We start from the raw sequence: 20,320 nt of genomic DNA on the forward strand, positions 1-20,320 counted from the left end.
GCTAATAAATTGAAAAGTGTTTTGTCAGTACGCTCCATTTTGATATAAAATAATTGATGTATTATTATCTCATTACCCTAATATTAATAAATTATCTAACAATGCTATCGCTTGTCGGCTACGTAACGGGCCTTTCCGAAGTACAATATTATTCAATATAATATAGTACTCAGTTGTAGCTATCCGTATTTTGTAACTTCCTTCTTATTCACTCCGAAATCGAGCTTATGGTTGTAATAGTCATGGCTACTAAGTACTTGTACATATGAACATTCAACGCGGAACAGTACAACACTGTCTACCCGTATACTGTATGAATGTGACTCAGTAACGAGTGGTCCGTGAGTGTACGCGTTTTAATGTACACTATACTTACATGTCTGATGTGATAATAATATCAAGTAAAAAGTACAAACTGAAAAAAAAAAAAAGGAATGAAGATCTCCTTGGTACATATAGACTGTATACAGTAGTAAATCAGGCTGAGTTATGCGTGTGTACAATAGAAATGATCGTATTATAGGGTCCTAATGTCGTAAAATGATATTTTGACCAGATATCGGTTCAGAGTTTTACTAGCTCAATGTGCTATTTATTAACACCTGTGATACGAGGTAAAAAAGCGGTTTTTTAAGTACTGGAATTATGTAGTGTTGCATTAGTTAGTATATTATACAAGAATACAGACAGCAGTCTAGGAGAGACCACATGCGTACAGTACATATCGTTATATTAGGGTAACACCTAAATAGGATATTAATGTCAGGAGCGATAGTAAACTAATGTTGATAGTTTAGACTACAGACCCTAGAGACCGTAGGATCTCTAGTTTACGCAGCTGCAGTATCAATATGATACAGTACCTGTCTACGTGATACGCAACGAGAGTGAGTGAATTTAGAGTGCCTGAGCTACGCCTTTTTTTTTACCTAATTATAACTATCTAAGCTTAAAAGGAAACTTTAAGAAAAGGAAAGAAATAACGAACAACATCCAAGATGGAATTTGACCCTCTATCAACCATCAACGGTGGTAGTAGTGATCCTGCAACAGGTATACCTAGACACTATGTAGCCCATTTATTATTTATTACAAATTTACTCTGCAACAACGATCAACTGTCAGTTGCTATCGCCACGAATTGCCACTGCAATAACCGTTTTGCCACGATCAGTAAATTAATCCAAAGTTATACTAGTATATTATATTATGATAGCCAATGAACGATTAAAGCGGTGAAAACAGACTCTAATCTGCAAGGATTCCAATGCTCGACCAATGTAATTATTGAGCAGCTCAGTGAATAGCTTGAAACAGGATATAGTACAATATGCGTCAATAATCATACATACTACTAATAATATTAATTTGTTAACACCTGCTATTCCTTATTCAATATACTGTACTCATATACTGTACACTTGAAAGGTACAATTAAATGAACTATTAGTATGAGCGAGATAATAGTAGGAATCCTCAATTTACTGCATATCGTGCTGGAAAAATGGAATAAGTTACATCAAGAGAAGTAATGTCGACGAAAGGTGCAGTTCATTAAAACCAAAGCAAGATGCATATGCGCAATCCAGCCCCGTCCCCTTTCCTAAAATAGTCTAGTAGATTACTTTTCATGCCGATAACAATCAATTTATTGTACTTGATAAATTCCATTTACGGGTAGTTCTAAAATCTTCAATCTTTTCTAGTCTGTTGGACAATAATTTTATCTACAGGATACCTTCGAGTTCTCTCGAGGTACAAACTGTAATTAATAACAGAGGATACCATGGTAATAACATGAAAATCCTCATGCCTTATAGTACTTTTACTTCAAGCTGTTCAATAGAAATTCTTCCACCTTAATTTTTAACACTGTACCACTTAATCGTTTGAAGTAGTAAAGTTATTTTTCCGCACTAAAGCAATATATTAGTCAGTACTAACACTAAAGAACTAGAAATAATAAATAAATATCCACGTATTTATCTCCGTATTCTGTAACTAATTAATTAATTAAGACTATTATCAAATTTAGTGTACCCTGTACAATTCCCTATCATTGCAGAATTTGGTAAACAATTAATTAATTATAACAATCATCTTTAGTGCAACGTACGATTAGGACAATAATCCAGTAATATCTAAACGTTTACTGAAATTCAGTGTAGTATAATGGGATTGTGACGTATTTCTCATCATTCGTTTAAGTCCTGACCCTTATAAATAATCTTGCACTTTGCATTATCCGGTCAAGATACAATCAATATTCTATTCGTACATTTAATCAACTGTAATCACAAAGTTGTTATTTGCTAAATTTTTCCTACATTTAGAGCCCATATTGATAATATATTGTGTACTTTAAGGGCAAAGTCGAGATTTACAGACCACCTCAAAGCCAGCATCGTTCGATATGTTTGATTCCCAAGCACAAAAGCCTCAACCATTGCAAACGGCAAACCAACAAAATCATCAGACCTCTGCTACGAAATCCACCGTTCGCGCAAGGCCCCACGCGAAAACAATGCCTGCCAATAGCGATTTATTTAATTTTCCTAGATTCAGCAACGATGACCGATCTACACCCAATAAAGCCAGTGTATCTAGCTCCAATACTACGGACATTATTGATACTTTCGCGCCTACTAGTACTAATAACAACGGCCCATCTGCTGCTGCTCAAGCCACCAATGATAATCCCTTTATACTTGCTAAATCTGGCGACAATTCTAAAAATACCAATGATCATTTCGAAAAAAACTCTGCCGTCAATACTTTCGTAACAGCTAATGCAACATCTAGCAATGCTTTCGGCATTGGAAATACTAAAGACGCTTTTGGTTCGAATAGTTTGAATGATCAATTCTTACCTTCCAATTCGGCTCCTATTACAAGACATGTTACTTCTAATCAACAGCAGTCTACAAACATTAATTTTGATTCAAGTCTCGCTGGCAATAGTCAACTGCCACCGCAACCTTCCTTTAATAGTTTTCTTGTCCAATCCACGACCTTAAATGATCCTAATATCATTGTTACAGCGAAAGAACGGATTGACAATCAAAATCCTGCAGTTCAAGCATCGACCAACGGCGATAGCTCGACAGCAGTAAATCCACAGGAAATCATCGCCAATTTAGCAAAATCTGGTTTTATATCCGAAACAAAGTCAACCGTCAATGCTAATACACCTAGCAATACCTTCTCACCAAATGGAGCACAAGAGCAAAAGCTGGCAAAAGTGACACACAAGTTTATACCGCGTCACGAAGACGAAATTTTATTAGATATTGGCGATAATATAGAAATTATCGAAGACTATCCGGACCTGTGGTGCCGAGGCAAGAATATCAGAACTAACAAGAAAGGAATTTTCCCGGTTTGCTGTGTCGTCGTTGGTAATTATACTCATTTAAATGCTATACGTTATTTTCGTAACTAACTAGTAAAATTAAAATCAAGTAAAAATATGCCCAATCAGTTAGCTGAAACCGAAGTTTGTGTTTTTCGAATTATCCTTACTACTACATATTGTTCGGGTTTAAGCCGCAGAAACATCAACATATTATTCAAATTCTATTTTAATATAATCGTAAAGGATATTCTGCAAGCTGTTGATTAAAGAGTTTATGTTGATGTCCTCTCTTTTAAATTAGACAACAATAAAAAAAGAATCAATAATTGTATAAGGTATATACTGTACATTATTTCATTATATAAATGCTTACAGAATTAATTGAACCAAATTTTTGGGCTATTGTTGGCAATCTTAGATACCTAGGATCAGTTGTAACGCGAGAATACAAAGGTATCGATGTTATAAAGAACTGTACACAGCAAGTATGTTTGTAAACGTATACTAAGGAACGTTTGAAAAGACAAATTTTTCTAAATCAATAAGCCATTGTAACTTTAAAATATAGTGGCATATCGTTAATTTTCCCATTTACTTATTACTTTAGAACTCAGAGTACCCCCCATATACTTAAGCTTACCTTGATTTAATGATCAATACAGATCCAAACTGGACGCCGATACAGTTTATCGGGCCTGCCAATCTACAGTATGGAAATATCAGAACATGGAATAAAAGTTGCAGAAAGTTCAGCTAAAAGAAATGCACAAAGCTACACATCTACTAAAAAGGTAATTGAAAGAATCACATAGCACGATTAGAGTTCGTATTATTTCAACTACTTAATAATCAGATCAATCTAACAACAAAATTTTTCCGTGGTTGATTTAGAATCAAAAGCAAAACCTTTACCATTTAGATAAAGTAACTTTCGCTGGATGCCATCCTAACAATGACAAGTGATTTATTAATTTATATCATAGTAAATCAAAAACTCCGCCCCTATAAACCTGACCAGTTGCTACCTTAGGCCCGATTGTTCCACGGAATACTTCATATAGCTTTAATGCAAGTTTAAATTCGCCTTCTTGCGATTATAAACAGCTACTTTTTTTTATTAATAGAATACTTGGGTTCATCACCAAAGAAATGCCAAATAGTTACCAATGCCACATATTTCAAAGTGATTTATCGGCAGTTCCTATCGCGAGAGCTATTGGGTAATTATTTTCGATAAGTTACATTTCTACACGTAGTATCCACTTACTTTCTTCAGAAAGATCGCATCTGACATAGCTCTGTAATAAAAGTAAGAAACAAGACGTTTGTAACACAGCGAATACTACTAACTATGATCGTAATTATTAGAGATGCTTTTGGAATGTACTATAAGCGACGTCAAGTCCAACGTCAAATGAATAATAATGAAAATTCATCGAATGCACAGTCATAACCCCACTGAGGACGTCAGCTCTTTTGCAATGTTCGTTGGTAATTGGTAATTAGCAAATCCTTTCATAATTTTGATTATACTTAAATTAGCGTTCAAATATGAGTCAATAGTGAATATCAGTTCTAGTCAGACTCTGATTTGCGATAAAATATTGTCCTCGTACAACTGCGGAAAAAATTTATAGAAATGTAATTTTTATACTTTAAAGTGAATTATTGAAATTCTATAGCTTTGAAAAATAGAGATGTAAGAATGATGTATGATTTCCAATTTTTACGAATTGGCGTCACCTGTTAAGAAAAGTTTTATATTATAAGCACATTGTAATCGATGCTTGCAAATAGAGTTCATCTTATACTGCTCTAACTCTAAGTACTCAACATCACTGACTGCTTTAGAAGAGTTGTATAATCCACGAACTGGTAATCTAAAGCGTTATGGTATAGAATTTAAACCGACTGAAGTATTACTACATTGACTTACGTTTTCGAAGCTATAGTAAACGATTACTAAGTGTTATGTAGAACATTTAAGATTTTCTTTATCAACTTATCGTCTATGATGAAAGCAAATAGTATCCTAAATAGTTGGGAAATTATTATCAAAAGAATTAAGAATTTAAAAAAATATACTGTTGTTGTGTTGTCAACATCGAAATTAAGCCACAATATATTGTACTCTATAACTAAAATGATCCATTTCAACTGCGGTACCTCAATTAAGACCTAGGTAGAACATTTCTGAATAAAAGAGACTTGATAGTAGTCAAAATTTTTATTTTTCAAACTACTCATCTAATTACAAATTAGATACTTATTGTACTATGACTTTCAGTTGTATAACAAGAATTATTTCAGGTGCCAAATAATGTGCTTTTTGATTAAAAAATTATTAGACTCAATAAAACTAAAATTTGTAGTTTATCACAAGACCGTTGAAGAATTGCAACCCCACGAAATATTGTATAGCCTTGAATAGGACACCTAAGCTAAGTAGCTTTTATTTACTAAACTATAATTATTAACAATACTTTCTCAGATTAGCTTACATGGATCTTAAAACGTCAGGACATCTCATATGAGACAAATATCATAAGACTGCAGATACGTGTCGTATCCTATCTTATGAATTAAGTTTTCATCCATTGCTGATATACTAGTTTACAGTTTACATCTGTTGTCCAGGGGATGAATTATATTTGCAAAGTCGAATCGGATATGCAACAGGTTCTGATTTTGCAGTACATTACTGTACGTTTGCGTTTCACTGATACTTAACAGTTCCTATTACTTTTTCCAGCGACTAAACCGATATTCTTGTAGTCTATCATAAATAAATAATTTATAATTATGATCGTATGCAAGTATTTCGTGCAATTACAAATACAGTAGTAATTGTACTCGAGTTTTAAATACTGTATATGATTACCATTTCAAGTAAGTATTATAAATATATACTGTAATTTCATTGGTTATGGGAACACCTGCCATACTGTACACTGCATTCGCTTGGGATTTCGGAGTGAATAAGAAGGAAGTTGCAAAACACTGATGTACAGTAATTGTCAATTGAAATGAAAGTCTATCCGATGACGCAAGTATCTACGCGTACACGGCGGTTTACTTCCTTGATGCACATCGCTACTGAATTTATTCTCAAATGCTCTTCTCGAACATTACTCCATTGCTCAATCAAGCCACTATCCATTGAGTCTAAACCAGTTGGATGTGTGGCATGAATTCTACTTAGCACAATTTACACTGAGTGGAAGATATGTCTGAGTATCAAGGTTAATTAATATTATAGAAAAATTTATATGCATCTTGTATGGGTTTATAACAAGAATGTTTCTAAAACTCGGCCTGACTTTTCAAGTTCTCGCCATATTTTAAGTGTACAATAACAGCTGTCACCCCTGATTCGTTTTTTCAGCAGCATGATGTGCGGTACAGTGGATCATGCATTATGCCTCCGTATGCTGGATTAGATGGAGGACAGATACACGGTGTGACACATCATTTTGCACACCACAGTGCAGCATGTACTGTCGGAGATTACTGACAGTACGGACCAGTTTGGCTCTTCTTCAGTGTACAGTACCGGTTTTTACAGTACTATGTTGTTACACTGTAGACTGTAGTGACAGAGAATACTGTAGTCGTAGGACCGCTGGTAAACCACTTTTAAAGCCAAAAGCAAAGCCACGAGCGAGCTGCAGCCCTGATCATTTGAGCCTGCTGGCATAAGCTACTTTCGTTAGACCTATAACCTTGTGAACAAGTTATTACTATGGCAGTTGCACAACATATAGCTAAAGCTGGTAAGGCTATCGCTAAAGTTGGCGGTAGAAAAATACCATCTCAAAAACGAATATTCTTATGCGACTGGCAAATGACATTAATTAGGCCAGGCAAGCCTGTGCCTAGCAATACTGCCGTATTTCGTGTTCCTCTTGTGTAAGTAGCTATATAATATGGCGCAATTGGAAGCAATCTTGATGCTCTCCCAATCTGACAGTAGTTTAGCATTACAATGAATAATCGTTTGCAGTACCTTGTATGTAAGAAGATGAATAGTTCTTCGAATTTGATCAAGTGAGAGATCGTCGCACACGTTCCTTGTGGCAGACTTTGAAGCAATGTTATCGCTCTTGATATGACAGAGTATAGAAATGGAATCAATAATATACTTTACTGTATATACAACTGTTAGGAGATTAATAGCTCATTTACCTGACTCATTGAGTTCATTGGATATACATTTGTTGTTAAGCCTTGACGATATTACCTACCAGCACTTTTACATGCATCTACTACTTCGATTCGAATGTTAACTATGCCTAACAGAAATGCATCGATATTCTTCTACTGATTAAAATTGATTGTACAGTGTTATTGTAGAATCTTTGGAATCATAGATATTCTATTACATGGCATCTTCCGCGCCAAACATTTCTTAACTTACTACTGCTAGCACTACACTTATCACGATATCGATATTATTCTCCACAAAAGCAGATAATCGTCTTAGTTGATTGATACGATTTTAGAAATGGAATAAAGTATTAAATTACGAGTATTTCGCGTAGAACCATAATTACGTTGATATAGGAAATACGTCACAATGAAAGGATTTGCCACTTAAACTATTTTACAACCAATATGAGCATGAATTGTAATCCCTGTTAGATAACTATACACTTATTCGCTTATATTGACTTTATTGAAGATACTAACACCAAAATTCAATTCAATTGAATATACCGCATCCTAGTACTGTACAGTTGTATAGGATTAGTAGCTTAGTGAAGTCTTTAAAATTGGTAGAAGCGTGAGTCGTAATCACTATCAGATAACTCAACATTGATTTCATTGAAGATACTAACACTAAAATTTAAAATATATCCTATCCAGAATGACTAAATTTGACATCAAGAATTACCTACAAAAGATCTACAATGTCGAAGTTTTCAAAGTTAACACCACTATTACTCAAGGTAAGAACGAGATTACTAATGCAATATTAAGCCCATTTCGAACTATTGTCTTTATTGCGGTCACTCTAAATGGTATAGTTAAGTTATTAAAATCAAGCTATAATTAAATCATGAACAAGATTGCTAGATTAGTATTTATACTTATGCCATAGAATTTGTAAAAGTATGATCTAATGTTCAATCACGCAGGAAAAAGGAAGAAATACGCCTACATTCGAGGCGTTTATGATAAAGAACCTGATTACAAGAAAGCTTATGTCATCTTGGTAAGCCTATTAATTTTAACAATGAATCCTGCATTGAGTATAAGTTATAGTTTCGTTTCTATGCAGCATAGGATATGTTATCACTGACGATTTTAAATGCTCCTTACACTTTTTCTAACAATGATTGACTAAAACCTTTCAACCTTAATCTCTTAAATAGGCTAATGGAATATTTCGATTTCCTAAAATATTTCCATCACCTAGAAGTAAAAACAACGAAGCCAGTGAAGCTTAATTAGCAGGCTAACCAATTTTTTATCTAATATAGTGAACTTTTATTTCTATAACGGAGTAATAGCTAATGAGCAAAAATTTTATCATGCTCTTATTTGCATATTGAATTATACTACTGGTACCGTTTGTAAATTCTAAATTCCATATTTTAGTAATTTACAAAATTGTTGAAACCGTTTATATGAAGATCAAAAATTTACAGTCTAATTTCGTAATGTAAAATACAAATACATAACTTATATTGAATCTCATCAGATGCAATGCTACTCGAATTATTGGAGCAAGACTCGTATTACCAAAAATAAAAGTAACTAACCGATCTCGACCTGTTCTTGCTATAGATAGTACATGCAAATTGAGTAATGGATGTTATACTAGTTAGCGACTACGGCCCTTAGGACTATAGACCAGTCTATAATCGCTCTTACCATAAACATAAACCTTATTCGATCATCATTTTTCGCAAGGGAAGTCACAAATATTATAACCTAGTACATTTTTCGGATTGGCTATTTGATCTGTGTATCTGCAGGATATTATCTATTATTTCTTTTACGCAAAATATAATAGTAGGAAGATGAGTTATAACTACAACTGTATTCTACTTGCTGGTCTCTATTAGTAATTCATAGTGGTGCTTGATTACGTATCAGTGATTACCCAAGACCTAAATACGTAAGCAACTCATTGCGCAGTATGTAAATTCCTTGCCGTTATTAAGATTAAGATAGCTGATAATATAGTATATTCTGAAAATTAATTATACATTTGTTTTGACTCCGCCTTAGTTGGTATTATGTGGCATATTCTATAAATAGACTATAGCAGTATGAAACTTCATAAATATCAACAATGTTGACCTGTACATATTCCTACAGTTTACAAATGTAATAATGGCTTTAAGAGTGGAACTTCAATACCCCAAATTTGAACTCAAGGTATGATAGTCTATTGACTGTATAAGTGCATTACATTAAAAGTAGTTGTCAAATGAAGCAATTGCATCATAAGTTATAGCATCATGCAGTAGACGCAATGATAAAACTTTTCAAGCTAGCATCCTGGCAAAGAACATGTCTAATACCAACGCGAGCCGACTATAAACAAAAGTTTATTTCCGTGAAACTCAGTGAGAAACATGAGAAAACACAACGTATTGAGCTCTACGCATTTTAACCGAATAGATTAATATTTTTTACTAAAACTTAACGTAGAAGAAAATGTCTCTGATGCATGCTTATAGTTCAGCCATCGGTGCAGTATACAGAATATATTAACAATATAGTTAATCAGAAAAAGTTTTGATTATCGTATGGTTACTAAATTCATATTAGAGAAGCAATTTCTTGTCTTGATAACAAACAGTACTTTCATGTTCCGATTACGATATAATCTGTAACTCTACTTGTCCAAGAACACATTTTTAATTTTCAGTACAATAATCTAACTTTCGTTAGTAAGTTCATATAAATTACAATGAAATATTTTAGTTTCGACCATAATCTATACAAGTGTGATATCAGCTCAGCTTTATGGTCATAGTGTTAGATAAAATAGAAACTATACGCTTCCATCTGATGTTAGTATCCACATCAAGATATGCACTAATGCTTTTTGTAGATACCAAACTTCATTCTATTAAAAAAAATTTGTAGCGCTACATCAATCTGACCTCAAAATAAATTACAGTACTCTTCGCAGCATAACCAAAGAATTAAAAACTTAATAGTTGCAACGAATAAGTTAATCTTGCTCATAAGTAAAACAAACTTATGCTTTTCTAAATGTACTTAAATACAATAATACATCTTACTGGAGCTTTAATAATATCTCTTAATACCCTAGTAAAGTAAGTTTTGTTATACGCTGTGATTTATTAATAGTATTTTACATCAGCTGGATTTTATATATCCATTGTGAACTCGATAATCTTTGGCAGTTAGGTAAATTTTGGACATATTGAATTATTGTAAGTTATCAACATTAATTATTCCTTTCTGGACCTAAATTTACAGTAGAAATCACCAAAACGAAGACGTCCATTTAATGGTAAATTCCGGGTAGAAATTGAGATGGTTTCGTACTTTTGCAAATCACTTTCATGAATCCACTCATCTTCTAACCTACACACAACACAAATTAAGGCTTGAGTAAAATACTATAAGATTTCATGTTTTTATCCCATCACAGGTGATGATCAAACTATCAATTGTGCTTCATAAAAGTATGTAATAACTCCATATATTATCACTCATCAAAAAAATAACTTGATTACACTCATATGAATTAGACTCACATATTTGTTGGCCACCAACGGAGTAATAGTTGGCATCGCGTCCCACAGGCTACAGCAGAATCACCCTCAAGATACCGCCTTGCGATAACCTATAACATTTTACTCGTATTACAAGAAGTAAACACTACTAGAAATGATAAAAAAGCTTTTGAATTAAAGCGTAGTCTTATAAATACTCTACCTGGCTTCGAAAAGTAATTTTATTTGTCAGCATTAATCCGACATTTTCGGCAGCGTGATATATTCTTTGTTTAAGGACTTGCATAACCTTATCATCGAAAGGATCTATAACATTGATATTTTAATCATTGATTAGCGGTTCTCAATTACAGTAACAGTCAATCATGATTATCCACAATTGATGTTACCATACCATCTGACATTTGAACGGGGGAGCTCTGAGGCACTCCCAGTGCATGCAATCGTCTTCTTTTCAGGCGATTTCTATGGCCACTTGTTAGACCGTAAGAAAGATCATGGTTAGCCTTGGTCATTGAAGTCGTTTGATGATTTGTTATTTGAGACAGCGCCTGATCATTGGTATTTGATTTTTTAGAACCAGATTGGTGTTTGTTACTAAAGTGAGACGGTACATGCCTAGCTAACCCATTTTGAGTAGCAAAAGTCATATTACATCCATCAATTAAGCATTTAATAAGCCTATCGCCGGTATGTTTACAAACATGCTGAACCAGCCAATTACGTGATACACTGGGCTTGTTGTACACCTTGCAACCTTGCCAGAGGCAAGCATATTTTGCTTCCACATCATGAGTATCTATATGAATTTTTTGAAGATGATCTCTTAGTTCTTCTGTTGACTCAAAGCTATTATTGCATCCAAACCATCTACAGGATGTCTTGTTACTACTATCGCTTTCAGAACAGGAGTTACCAGGTAACCTAAATATAGTAATTTAACACATCATTACACACAGATTATATGACATTTTTCAAACAATATGAACTATATATCCGTATAAACGATCTAGTTATCAAGATACCCATCATGAATATTGCTGTAATGCAATTTTAAGCATACGAACATGCAATCGTGCCTCTGTACCTTGTTTATATACGCGTAATTGACAAATACTTAACTATAGCGTAAGACTGTAAAGAAAGTCGCGGAATAACTTACTTGCTCTTCGTTTCAGTTGGGGCATTTTGGCAGAAATTGACAACAAGACGATCAATTCCATGGTCGATATTATATACTTTGCAGTTCGATGTGGATGAATCTGAGTGGCTACGGGTTACCATTGACGCAAGAGTAAGCTTAGTTACATCTTGTACGCCTTCGTTGGAATTCATAATTGTCCACTTTTATCGAAGCTTCCTTTCTGGCAAACTCAATCGTTGTTTAGAGCAATCATTTAGTGTCAGCACGAATAGAGCATTGTACAGTATATGCTTTATTACGAATTGCATTTGATTGATGTGGGCTTGTTTGGTATCATAATATACAGTACACTACACTATACTGTAAGTATATTGAAGCTTTGATTGTTCAGCAATTCTGTTAAAAACTGCCAATTATAATATTATAATTATTATTTACTGTTGTTCACCACGTAATAGACGGTACAGCGTTGAAGGCTGAATTGAAGCAAATATTATTTACAATCTAACATTCGGTATTTTTGAGTACGCCAACAGTACACGACTTCGTAACTGATCCAGAGGCTATGTAGATTGAACAGACAATAATCAAGACATGGAATGAGTGATTATATGCACATAATTTAGATTCAAATCCTTCAATTGATCCCATAGGAAAAGATAGTATGAAATAAAATTAGCTACGTATGAATCAGCTTATGTGGATAATAAGTAAGCGATTGAATATAAAATCTTCGTCCAATATACAATACTATATCATATTTTCATCAAGGTAAAAAAATAGATACGCACATTACTACCGGTACGTGGAGATATTTTGGTTTACAAAACTGAAAGTCATAACAGAGGTACACTTTTGTATTGCATGCGGCATATCATAGCTAAGATCACGGCATGACATAAAAATTACGGTAGATATAACATGATATCAACGAAATTACTCAAGTCATTGCTGTATCAAATCCGTCATCAATGAACTCTAGACCTCAGCAAAGGACAATCATTTTACTCTTTCCGATAAATCATAAACTATAACATTTTTTTAATCTATATATACTATTAGTTGCTAAGCATTTAACATTAAAACGTATTATTGTATGTACTTTACTTTCAACGCCAAGGCTTGCTAAGTACCTGAAGTTGAACTTACTGTATATACAAAATATCGTCAATATTATTTTAATTTTATTATTATTATTAATTATAACACTCGACGGACACGTTTTCGATACTATCAATTACTGTAGATCTAGAGACATTGTATAGTACTGTGATAGTAGTCATCACGGGTCTCGAGTGAAAAGGAGGTACTATGCATTCCCCACTAGATGACAGCAATTTTGGCCCGGAATTTCCGGAATTTTCTTACTCTCAGTCTAATCAGATTACAATAAATTTCCACACTGCACAATGCCATTGTCAGATTTTTGATGTATAGAAATATCAGCACTACACTACTAGTGCCATGCATATAGTGACCGACTAAGTATGGTATGGACACAAAGTCGCTTTGTTAACCTTGTTAGTTAAAATACAGAAATAGCATAATAAAGAAATTTTACAGTGAATTTATATGTTTCCTGAATATTTCAATTTGTGAATGTTTGGATGTGTAATAGGATATGATGATCATGATCGTAATACGTTTACAACCTCAATAACGAATGACATGAATTAAAGTCCAATGATGATAACCGTTAATGCATCCGTAAAGGTTAATAAACAGGCTGTATCTCAGCAGTTAAATAAGACGTATAAAATGATCCGTTTGATATGAATGAAAATTGAATTCAAAATTTTGCAACTGTAAACATTCATTCTTGATACTTGGACATGGGCTGCTTGTTGGTGAAATAAGGAGTTAAAGAGTGCTTGAAAATACTGTATGAATGGTTGTTGACTACAGCATTATAACGCATGCATTGTAGAAAAGTAGCGCGGTAGGTAGCGATCGAATGGATCTTTGACGTTTTTATTGAAGGATTTCAGGATTCCATTTCCTACTTTATTATGACCCCCCAAAATAGAACCATCAAGGGTATATAATGACTATTATATTGATATTGATCCGATCTATCTTTCGTTCTGGCGATCATGGAATCGAGCATGTGATAAATACAAAAGCATATATCAACGCATGCAGTTGAAAATGTAAATTAATTAATTCCTATGATATCATTCAATTACAATACAGTATTGTAGATCATTCAATTATGATACAGTATTGTAGTCATGGCATGGAAAAAAACAGCCTTGAGTACAGCAAGGCAACTATCTGAAATGGTACCTCCAACTGATCAGATTCATGACTACAGTTTGAGTGCGATAATTATACATTACTAGCCGACATACAGTAGACCAGAATAAAGTAAGATGATGATTATTATTAGGGTTATTATAATAAAATTAGCAAGCAGATACCGACGTTTACTCTTCTATTGTGCTGAATACGAGTAGGATATTGATCATGACTGTTCAATCTGGGCTTCAGAGTTACGTCTGTAAATTGGTAAGACAAGCGTTATCCGTTCGACCTATCTGTTCTATCTAAAGTGCTATAAGCTATGAGCCCTTGATTCAATCGGTCATACGCCAAAGGAAATGATCATCAAAATGAAAGCTGTCCATTCTACTCCACCACTTTGGAGTCCAGAAAAACATTTCCAATCATTGGATACAAGCTATGACATTTTCTATACAACGATTTGTAGCACTTGAAGACAGTTAAAGGCATACTAAGATATTAAGCTAGTTCCTAAACCACCCAAATCACAAGAATGGATGACATAAACTAAAATTCATGCACCTTACCTGAAGGAATAATCTCGGAATGAATGTATTAGATCACACCAACTCCATTGTTCCATCGGATATTCTTGTTCACAATGGAATGGTAGAGGATCAGCGAGACAGTGACATCCACCAGAGTCAAGTCTGCATACTATAGTGATGTAATGTAAATTGATACTAATGATAGGGTACTACTTGTGTAGACCAATAGTGTCTACAGTACAGTACAGGCTACTGTACAGTAAAGTACTGTACTGTACAGTAGAACTGGAGTCAAAGTCTGTCGACTCTACCGTGCACAGTACAGTACAGTGTACGGTAGACAGTACGTACAGTACTACAGTGATGATGACGTTCGAGAATCGATTGAGTTGCAAAGTCAGCTCACTACCAGAGCAGGTTGAGCCTTCAATCAAGTTGATCCCATTCATCAGTACGTACTGTACAGGCTACTGTAAAGTACTGTAGAACTGGAGTCCAAATCTGTCGACTCTACCGTGCACAGTACGTACTACGGTCATGATGACGTTCGAGAATCGATTGAGTTGCAAAGTCAACTCACTACCAGAGCAGGTTGAGGCTTCAATCAAATTGATCCCATTCATCAGTACGTACTGTACAGTGTACAGGCTACTGTAAAGTACTGTAGAACTGGAGTCCAAATCTGTCGACTCTACCGTGCACAGTACGTACTACGGTGATGATGACGTTCGAGAATCGATTGAGTTGCAAAGTCAACTCACTACCAGAGCAGGTTGAGCCTTCAATCAAATTGATCCCATTCTTCAGTACGTACTGTACAGTGTACAGGCTACTGTAAAGTACTGTAGAACTGGAGTCAAAATCTGTCGACTCTACCGTGCACAGTACGTACATGATGACGTTCGAGAATCGATTGAGTTGCAAGGTCAACTCACTATCAGAGCAGGTTGAGCCTTCAATCAAGTTGATTCTATTCATCAGTACGTACTGTAAAGTACTGTACTGTAGAACTGGAGTCAAAGTCTGTCGACTCTACCGTGCACAGTACAGTGTACGGTAGACAGTACGTACAGAACTACAGTACGGTGATGATGACGTTCGAGAATCGATTGAGTTGCAAAGTCAACTCACTACCAGAGCAGGTTGAGCCTTCAATCAAATTCATCCCATTCTTCAGTACGTACTGTACAGTGTACAGGCTACTGTAAAGTACTGTAGAACTGGAGTCAAAATCTGTCGACTCTACCGTGCACAGTACGTACATGATGACGTTCGAGAATCGATTGAGTTGCAAGGTCAACTCACTATCAGAGCAGGTTGAGCCTTCAATCAAGTTGATTCTATTCATCAGTACGTACTGTAAAGTACTGTACTGTAGAACTGGAGTCAAAGTCTGTCGACTCTACCGTGCACAGTACAGTGTACGGTAGACAGTACGTACAGAACTACAGTACGGTGATGATGACGTTCGAGAATCGATTGAGTTGCAAAGTCAACTCACTACCAGAGCAGGTTGAGCCTTCAATCAAATTCATCCCATTCTTCAGTACGTACTGTACAGTGTACAGGCTACTGTAAAGTACTGTAGAACTGGAGTCCAAATCTGTCGACTCTACCGTGCACAGTACGTACTACGGTGATGATGACGTTCGAGAATCGATTGAGTTGCAAGGTCAACTCACTATCAGAGCAGGTTGAGCCTTCAATCAAGTTGATTCCATTCATCAGTACGTACTGTAAAGTACTGTACAGTACTGTAGAACTGGAGTCAAAGTCTGTCGACTCTACCGTGCACAGTACAGTGTACGGTAGACAGTACGTACAGAACTACGGTGATGATGACGTTCGAGAATCGATTGAGTTGCAAAGTCAACTCACTACCAGAGCAGGTTGAGCCTTCAATCAAATCGATCCCATTCATCATCCAGCGTTGGCAATTTGCAACAACTTCGACAAATATTAATTCAACGCTTTCTACATAGAAGGTGCTTTTACCTCGATGGCTTTCTACTCCTCAAATTAGTTGACTAGTGCCAGTCATTACTTGCTGAGAAACATTGGACCTAGTAATATGTTAGCTCGATTTTTTCCAGCGATCGGCCAACCATTAAACGCTAATCTGTATGAAGAAAGAAGTAGGAAAATCTTACTGGCTGCTCCTACAAAGAGGTCTGATATGATGCTACTCTCAACTCCAAAATAAATCGAATCTACAGACAGTAGCGAATTTCTGTCACTATATCAACATCGAGCACAATGAATGCAATCAATTCCAATACAAATTTTCCCAGCCATCGTTGAATAATCCGAGGATAATTCAAAGATGCTATAGATAATGCCATCAGGATAGATAGATAGTAGTAGTATAATAATATTATTGAATATTGAAATCTCCATGATAGTCAGTGCTAGTAAACGAGGCTAGAAGAACCCAATGATGCTGTTGATAATTGCATCAAAATATGCAAACCTTAATACCAAGTATTGAATATCCTCCCAGTCATAACTGGAAATTGATAGCATCGGTGTACTACTAGTGATCCTACAACAATTCCAACACGCTGTCCATTAATGCTATCAACATACGAGTATACAGGTACTGCATCTCGTTACTACCAGAAACAATATCATGCAAGTAAATTAACATATCGCTAAGTTGAAATAACAGTCACTAACCTCAAAGTCAATGATAGCATTGTCGGTGATACTAAACAACTCCAAATTGAATTAGTTGCAAGTACAATTCCTACGTAAAATGGCCATATTTCCAGCTTACAAATCGCTCTCATGCTAGAATTAAAATCTCCATTTAGTAATATAGAATTATGTACAAAGATGTTCATTAATAAACGATGTCAAGTACAGTAGCATGCAAAACAGTACAACTACAATATTACTTAATTGGTATTGAGTGCAATTTCAAAATTTTATCAAGCTTTTTCTAATTTCATCTTACAAAGCAACATGACTGAAAATCACCTCAGCGCTATCGTATAGGTAATCATAACATGCGGTGGTATAGACGGGTAAATTAATTGTCATCAATTCCTTTTCTAGCGGTAGGACGTCACTTCTATTTCAATATTCGCTAAGCTTGGCTGAAGAAGACAAATATGTTCTTTTTATATCACCCACTCAACCGGATAAAATACCCCTATTGTCAGAAGGGAAAGAGCCTCCAACTGCAAAATTATTAAAATATATTACAATGGTGTAAGTCATTTTCGAAACGTCTCCCAGATAGATACTGCAATTAATATTAAAATGATGGTTCCTTGAAATCACAAATGACCTCAAGAGCTCTGTACTAGTCAATTTTTCTTCTGTTGTAGAAGTAGCTTCTAGATATTAACGCCAATAACACCATAGTAAAGGTATGTATGACCTGACTGCTTTTTATGCTGTATAACACACATTATAGGTATCCCAAAAATCTTCAACAACTTCTACAGTTTCTATCTTCTGCACATACAGTGGAAAGAAATATACCGTACGCAGTGATCATTGACGACTTAGATACTTATTATATCGACAAGAACAAGGTCAAGAATAAATCTTCCTTGTATTACCGTAAATTGTTTTTATTTTCGTCTACGCAACACTCGTGTTTCAATTTTATGTCTTTTATAAAACCGAGCCTACTATCATTAATTCGTTATAGACTGCGCAAAAGAATGCCATCAAAGCTACTATATGTTCGTATTTATATGATGTCGTAGAATTTTATTCATCAAAGCTGTAAGTACGCGTGTAAGAAATGGACCATTCATTTTTTAACTACTGAAAGGCTTTACGTAGCTATCTTGCTACCAGTTCAAACGTTCTTAAAAAGTTTCTTCTCGTATTCTATCTTAAAAGTTCATAGATGTTCCTGTTTGGTGCTAATGTTAAATTGCTTATCAATATAAACTATGTTTAAACTAGTACTTTTCTTTCAATTGTGCATGAATATATTGCATAATATATTCACCTACAATATCTGCATACTTTAGAACTAGCAAACCCGAGACCTCAAGGAATGTTTCTTGCCATCTTATTGCTGCGATTAATTCTAGTTCATTTAGTACTAAGGATGTTAAAGATGGTAAGTACTACACCAAGTAGCAGTGAGTATTTGACTTAGAGTAAACGGTAGTAATGAATATTGATAAAAAAGAGAATATAAAATATTGTTTGACCTTCCTTACAAATAGACAAAGACAATAAAATAATGCAAGAGTGGTTCTATCCTACATTATTGGTAACCAGTACCAATAGTAAGTTTATATTCGAGTTGTGATATTAAATAACTTATTCAATTTTTAAACTTGTAGTATGCAAGACTATTATATAAGTTTAGTAGTGAGTAATACGAGAATATTAAACAATGTTAAATAAGGATATTAAACAGCTAACCAACTACTTTACCGCGCCATTTAGGTCCAAAAAATTTAGATCCGACATCATCGAGTACTTTTCACTTGTCTACTTGTGATTCACCTACTACTTTTTTACTAACTTATCAACTACATAAGAAGGGCACAATTACACTATGTTCTGTGCGCAATTCCTTAGATACATCCGAAGTAGACTGGTTTAAATAAAATTAATTGCGTTACTTTTCCCATGATAAATTTGAATTAAAGTTATATTTTTATCATGTAAAGAATTGATTAAAGTTTTTGCTGAGTATTTGTGTGTAACATATACAGGCTCTGAGATTTTATTTATATGTACTCAATCTTTTAGTGATCAGTTTAAATTTACGCTGTACATCTTTCCGACCCATTGTATCAACTCCCGTAATACTGTATTTGAGTGGCTAGTCTGATTTAGAACTATTAAAGCCAGTAAAAATTTAAACATAAACAAATTGAGTTCTAAACTTATTGTCCTAAATAATTATAATTTCAATTTTAGCCTTAAAGGCACTAAACATGTTGGAAATATAAAAATAAATAAAGATCAATATTAAGTTCAAGTAAAAACTTCTCTGAAGGAAAAACACGGAACCAAATTAATTTTAAACATTGCTGGGCATATATTGAATTATCATCTTAAGAACTGTTTTTAACGCGAGTAAAAATTACATTCTAAATGAATAGTACCACAAACATTCTATGTACTGTATTTAAGTTTTAGAAAGAAATGGCTTTAAATAATTAAAGAACTAGGTTCTGGTTTCCAACATTAAAAGTAACATTGATGTTGTCTTCGCACCACTTTATATAAAATGGTGTCTGAAATAACGATAGCGTAGTAATTCTATTTCATCCATTTATCCTACATACAGATACAATATGGATAATCGTATCGAGTTCATCTCGCATATTGGAATACGTATCAG

At 34.5% G+C, this 20,320-nt stretch overlaps 3 protein-coding genes across 3 annotated transcripts; 2 read left to right on the forward strand and 1 right to left on the reverse strand.

The window, feature by feature from the left end:
- Positions 1-998: 998 nt before the first annotated feature.
- TRIADDRAFT_54315 (uncharacterized protein) lies at positions 999-4,579 on the forward strand (the record flags this gene model as incomplete). The annotated part of the gene is made up of 6 exons (XM_002110347.1): positions 999-1,053; positions 2,367-3,398; positions 3,731-3,840; positions 4,018-4,146; positions 4,247-4,314; positions 4,480-4,579. The coding sequence occupies 6 exons, from the start codon at positions 999-1,001 to the stop codon at positions 4,577-4,579; spliced, it is 1,494 nt and encodes a 497-aa protein (XP_002110383.1).
- Positions 4,580-10,791: 6,212 nt separating this feature from the next.
- On the reverse strand, positions 10,792-12,414 carry TRIADDRAFT_54316 (uncharacterized protein; the record flags this gene model as incomplete). The annotated part of the gene is made up of 5 exons (XM_002110865.1): positions 10,792-10,927; positions 11,101-11,189; positions 11,282-11,385; positions 11,474-12,003; positions 12,242-12,414. The coding sequence occupies 5 exons, from the start codon at positions 12,412-12,414 to the stop codon at positions 10,792-10,794; spliced, it is 1,032 nt and encodes a 343-aa protein (XP_002110901.1).
- A 4,651-nt stretch (positions 12,415-17,065) lies between these two features.
- TRIADDRAFT_54317 (uncharacterized protein) lies at positions 17,066-19,925 on the forward strand (the record flags this gene model as incomplete). The annotated part of the gene is made up of 7 exons (XM_002110348.1): positions 17,066-17,163; positions 18,052-18,207; positions 18,416-18,536; positions 18,656-18,732; positions 18,987-19,078; positions 19,188-19,250; positions 19,894-19,925. The coding sequence occupies 7 exons, from the start codon at positions 17,066-17,068 to the stop codon at positions 19,923-19,925; spliced, it is 639 nt and encodes a 212-aa protein (XP_002110384.1).
- Positions 19,926-20,320: the final 395 nt, after the last annotated feature.

Source organism: Trichoplax adhaerens, genomic scaffold, assembly GCF_000150275.1.
Source record: "Trichoplax adhaerens TRIADscaffold_3 genomic scaffold, whole genome shotgun sequence".
Taxonomy (NCBI): Eukaryota; Metazoa; Placozoa; class Uniplacotomia; order Trichoplacea; family Trichoplacidae; genus Trichoplax; species Trichoplax adhaerens.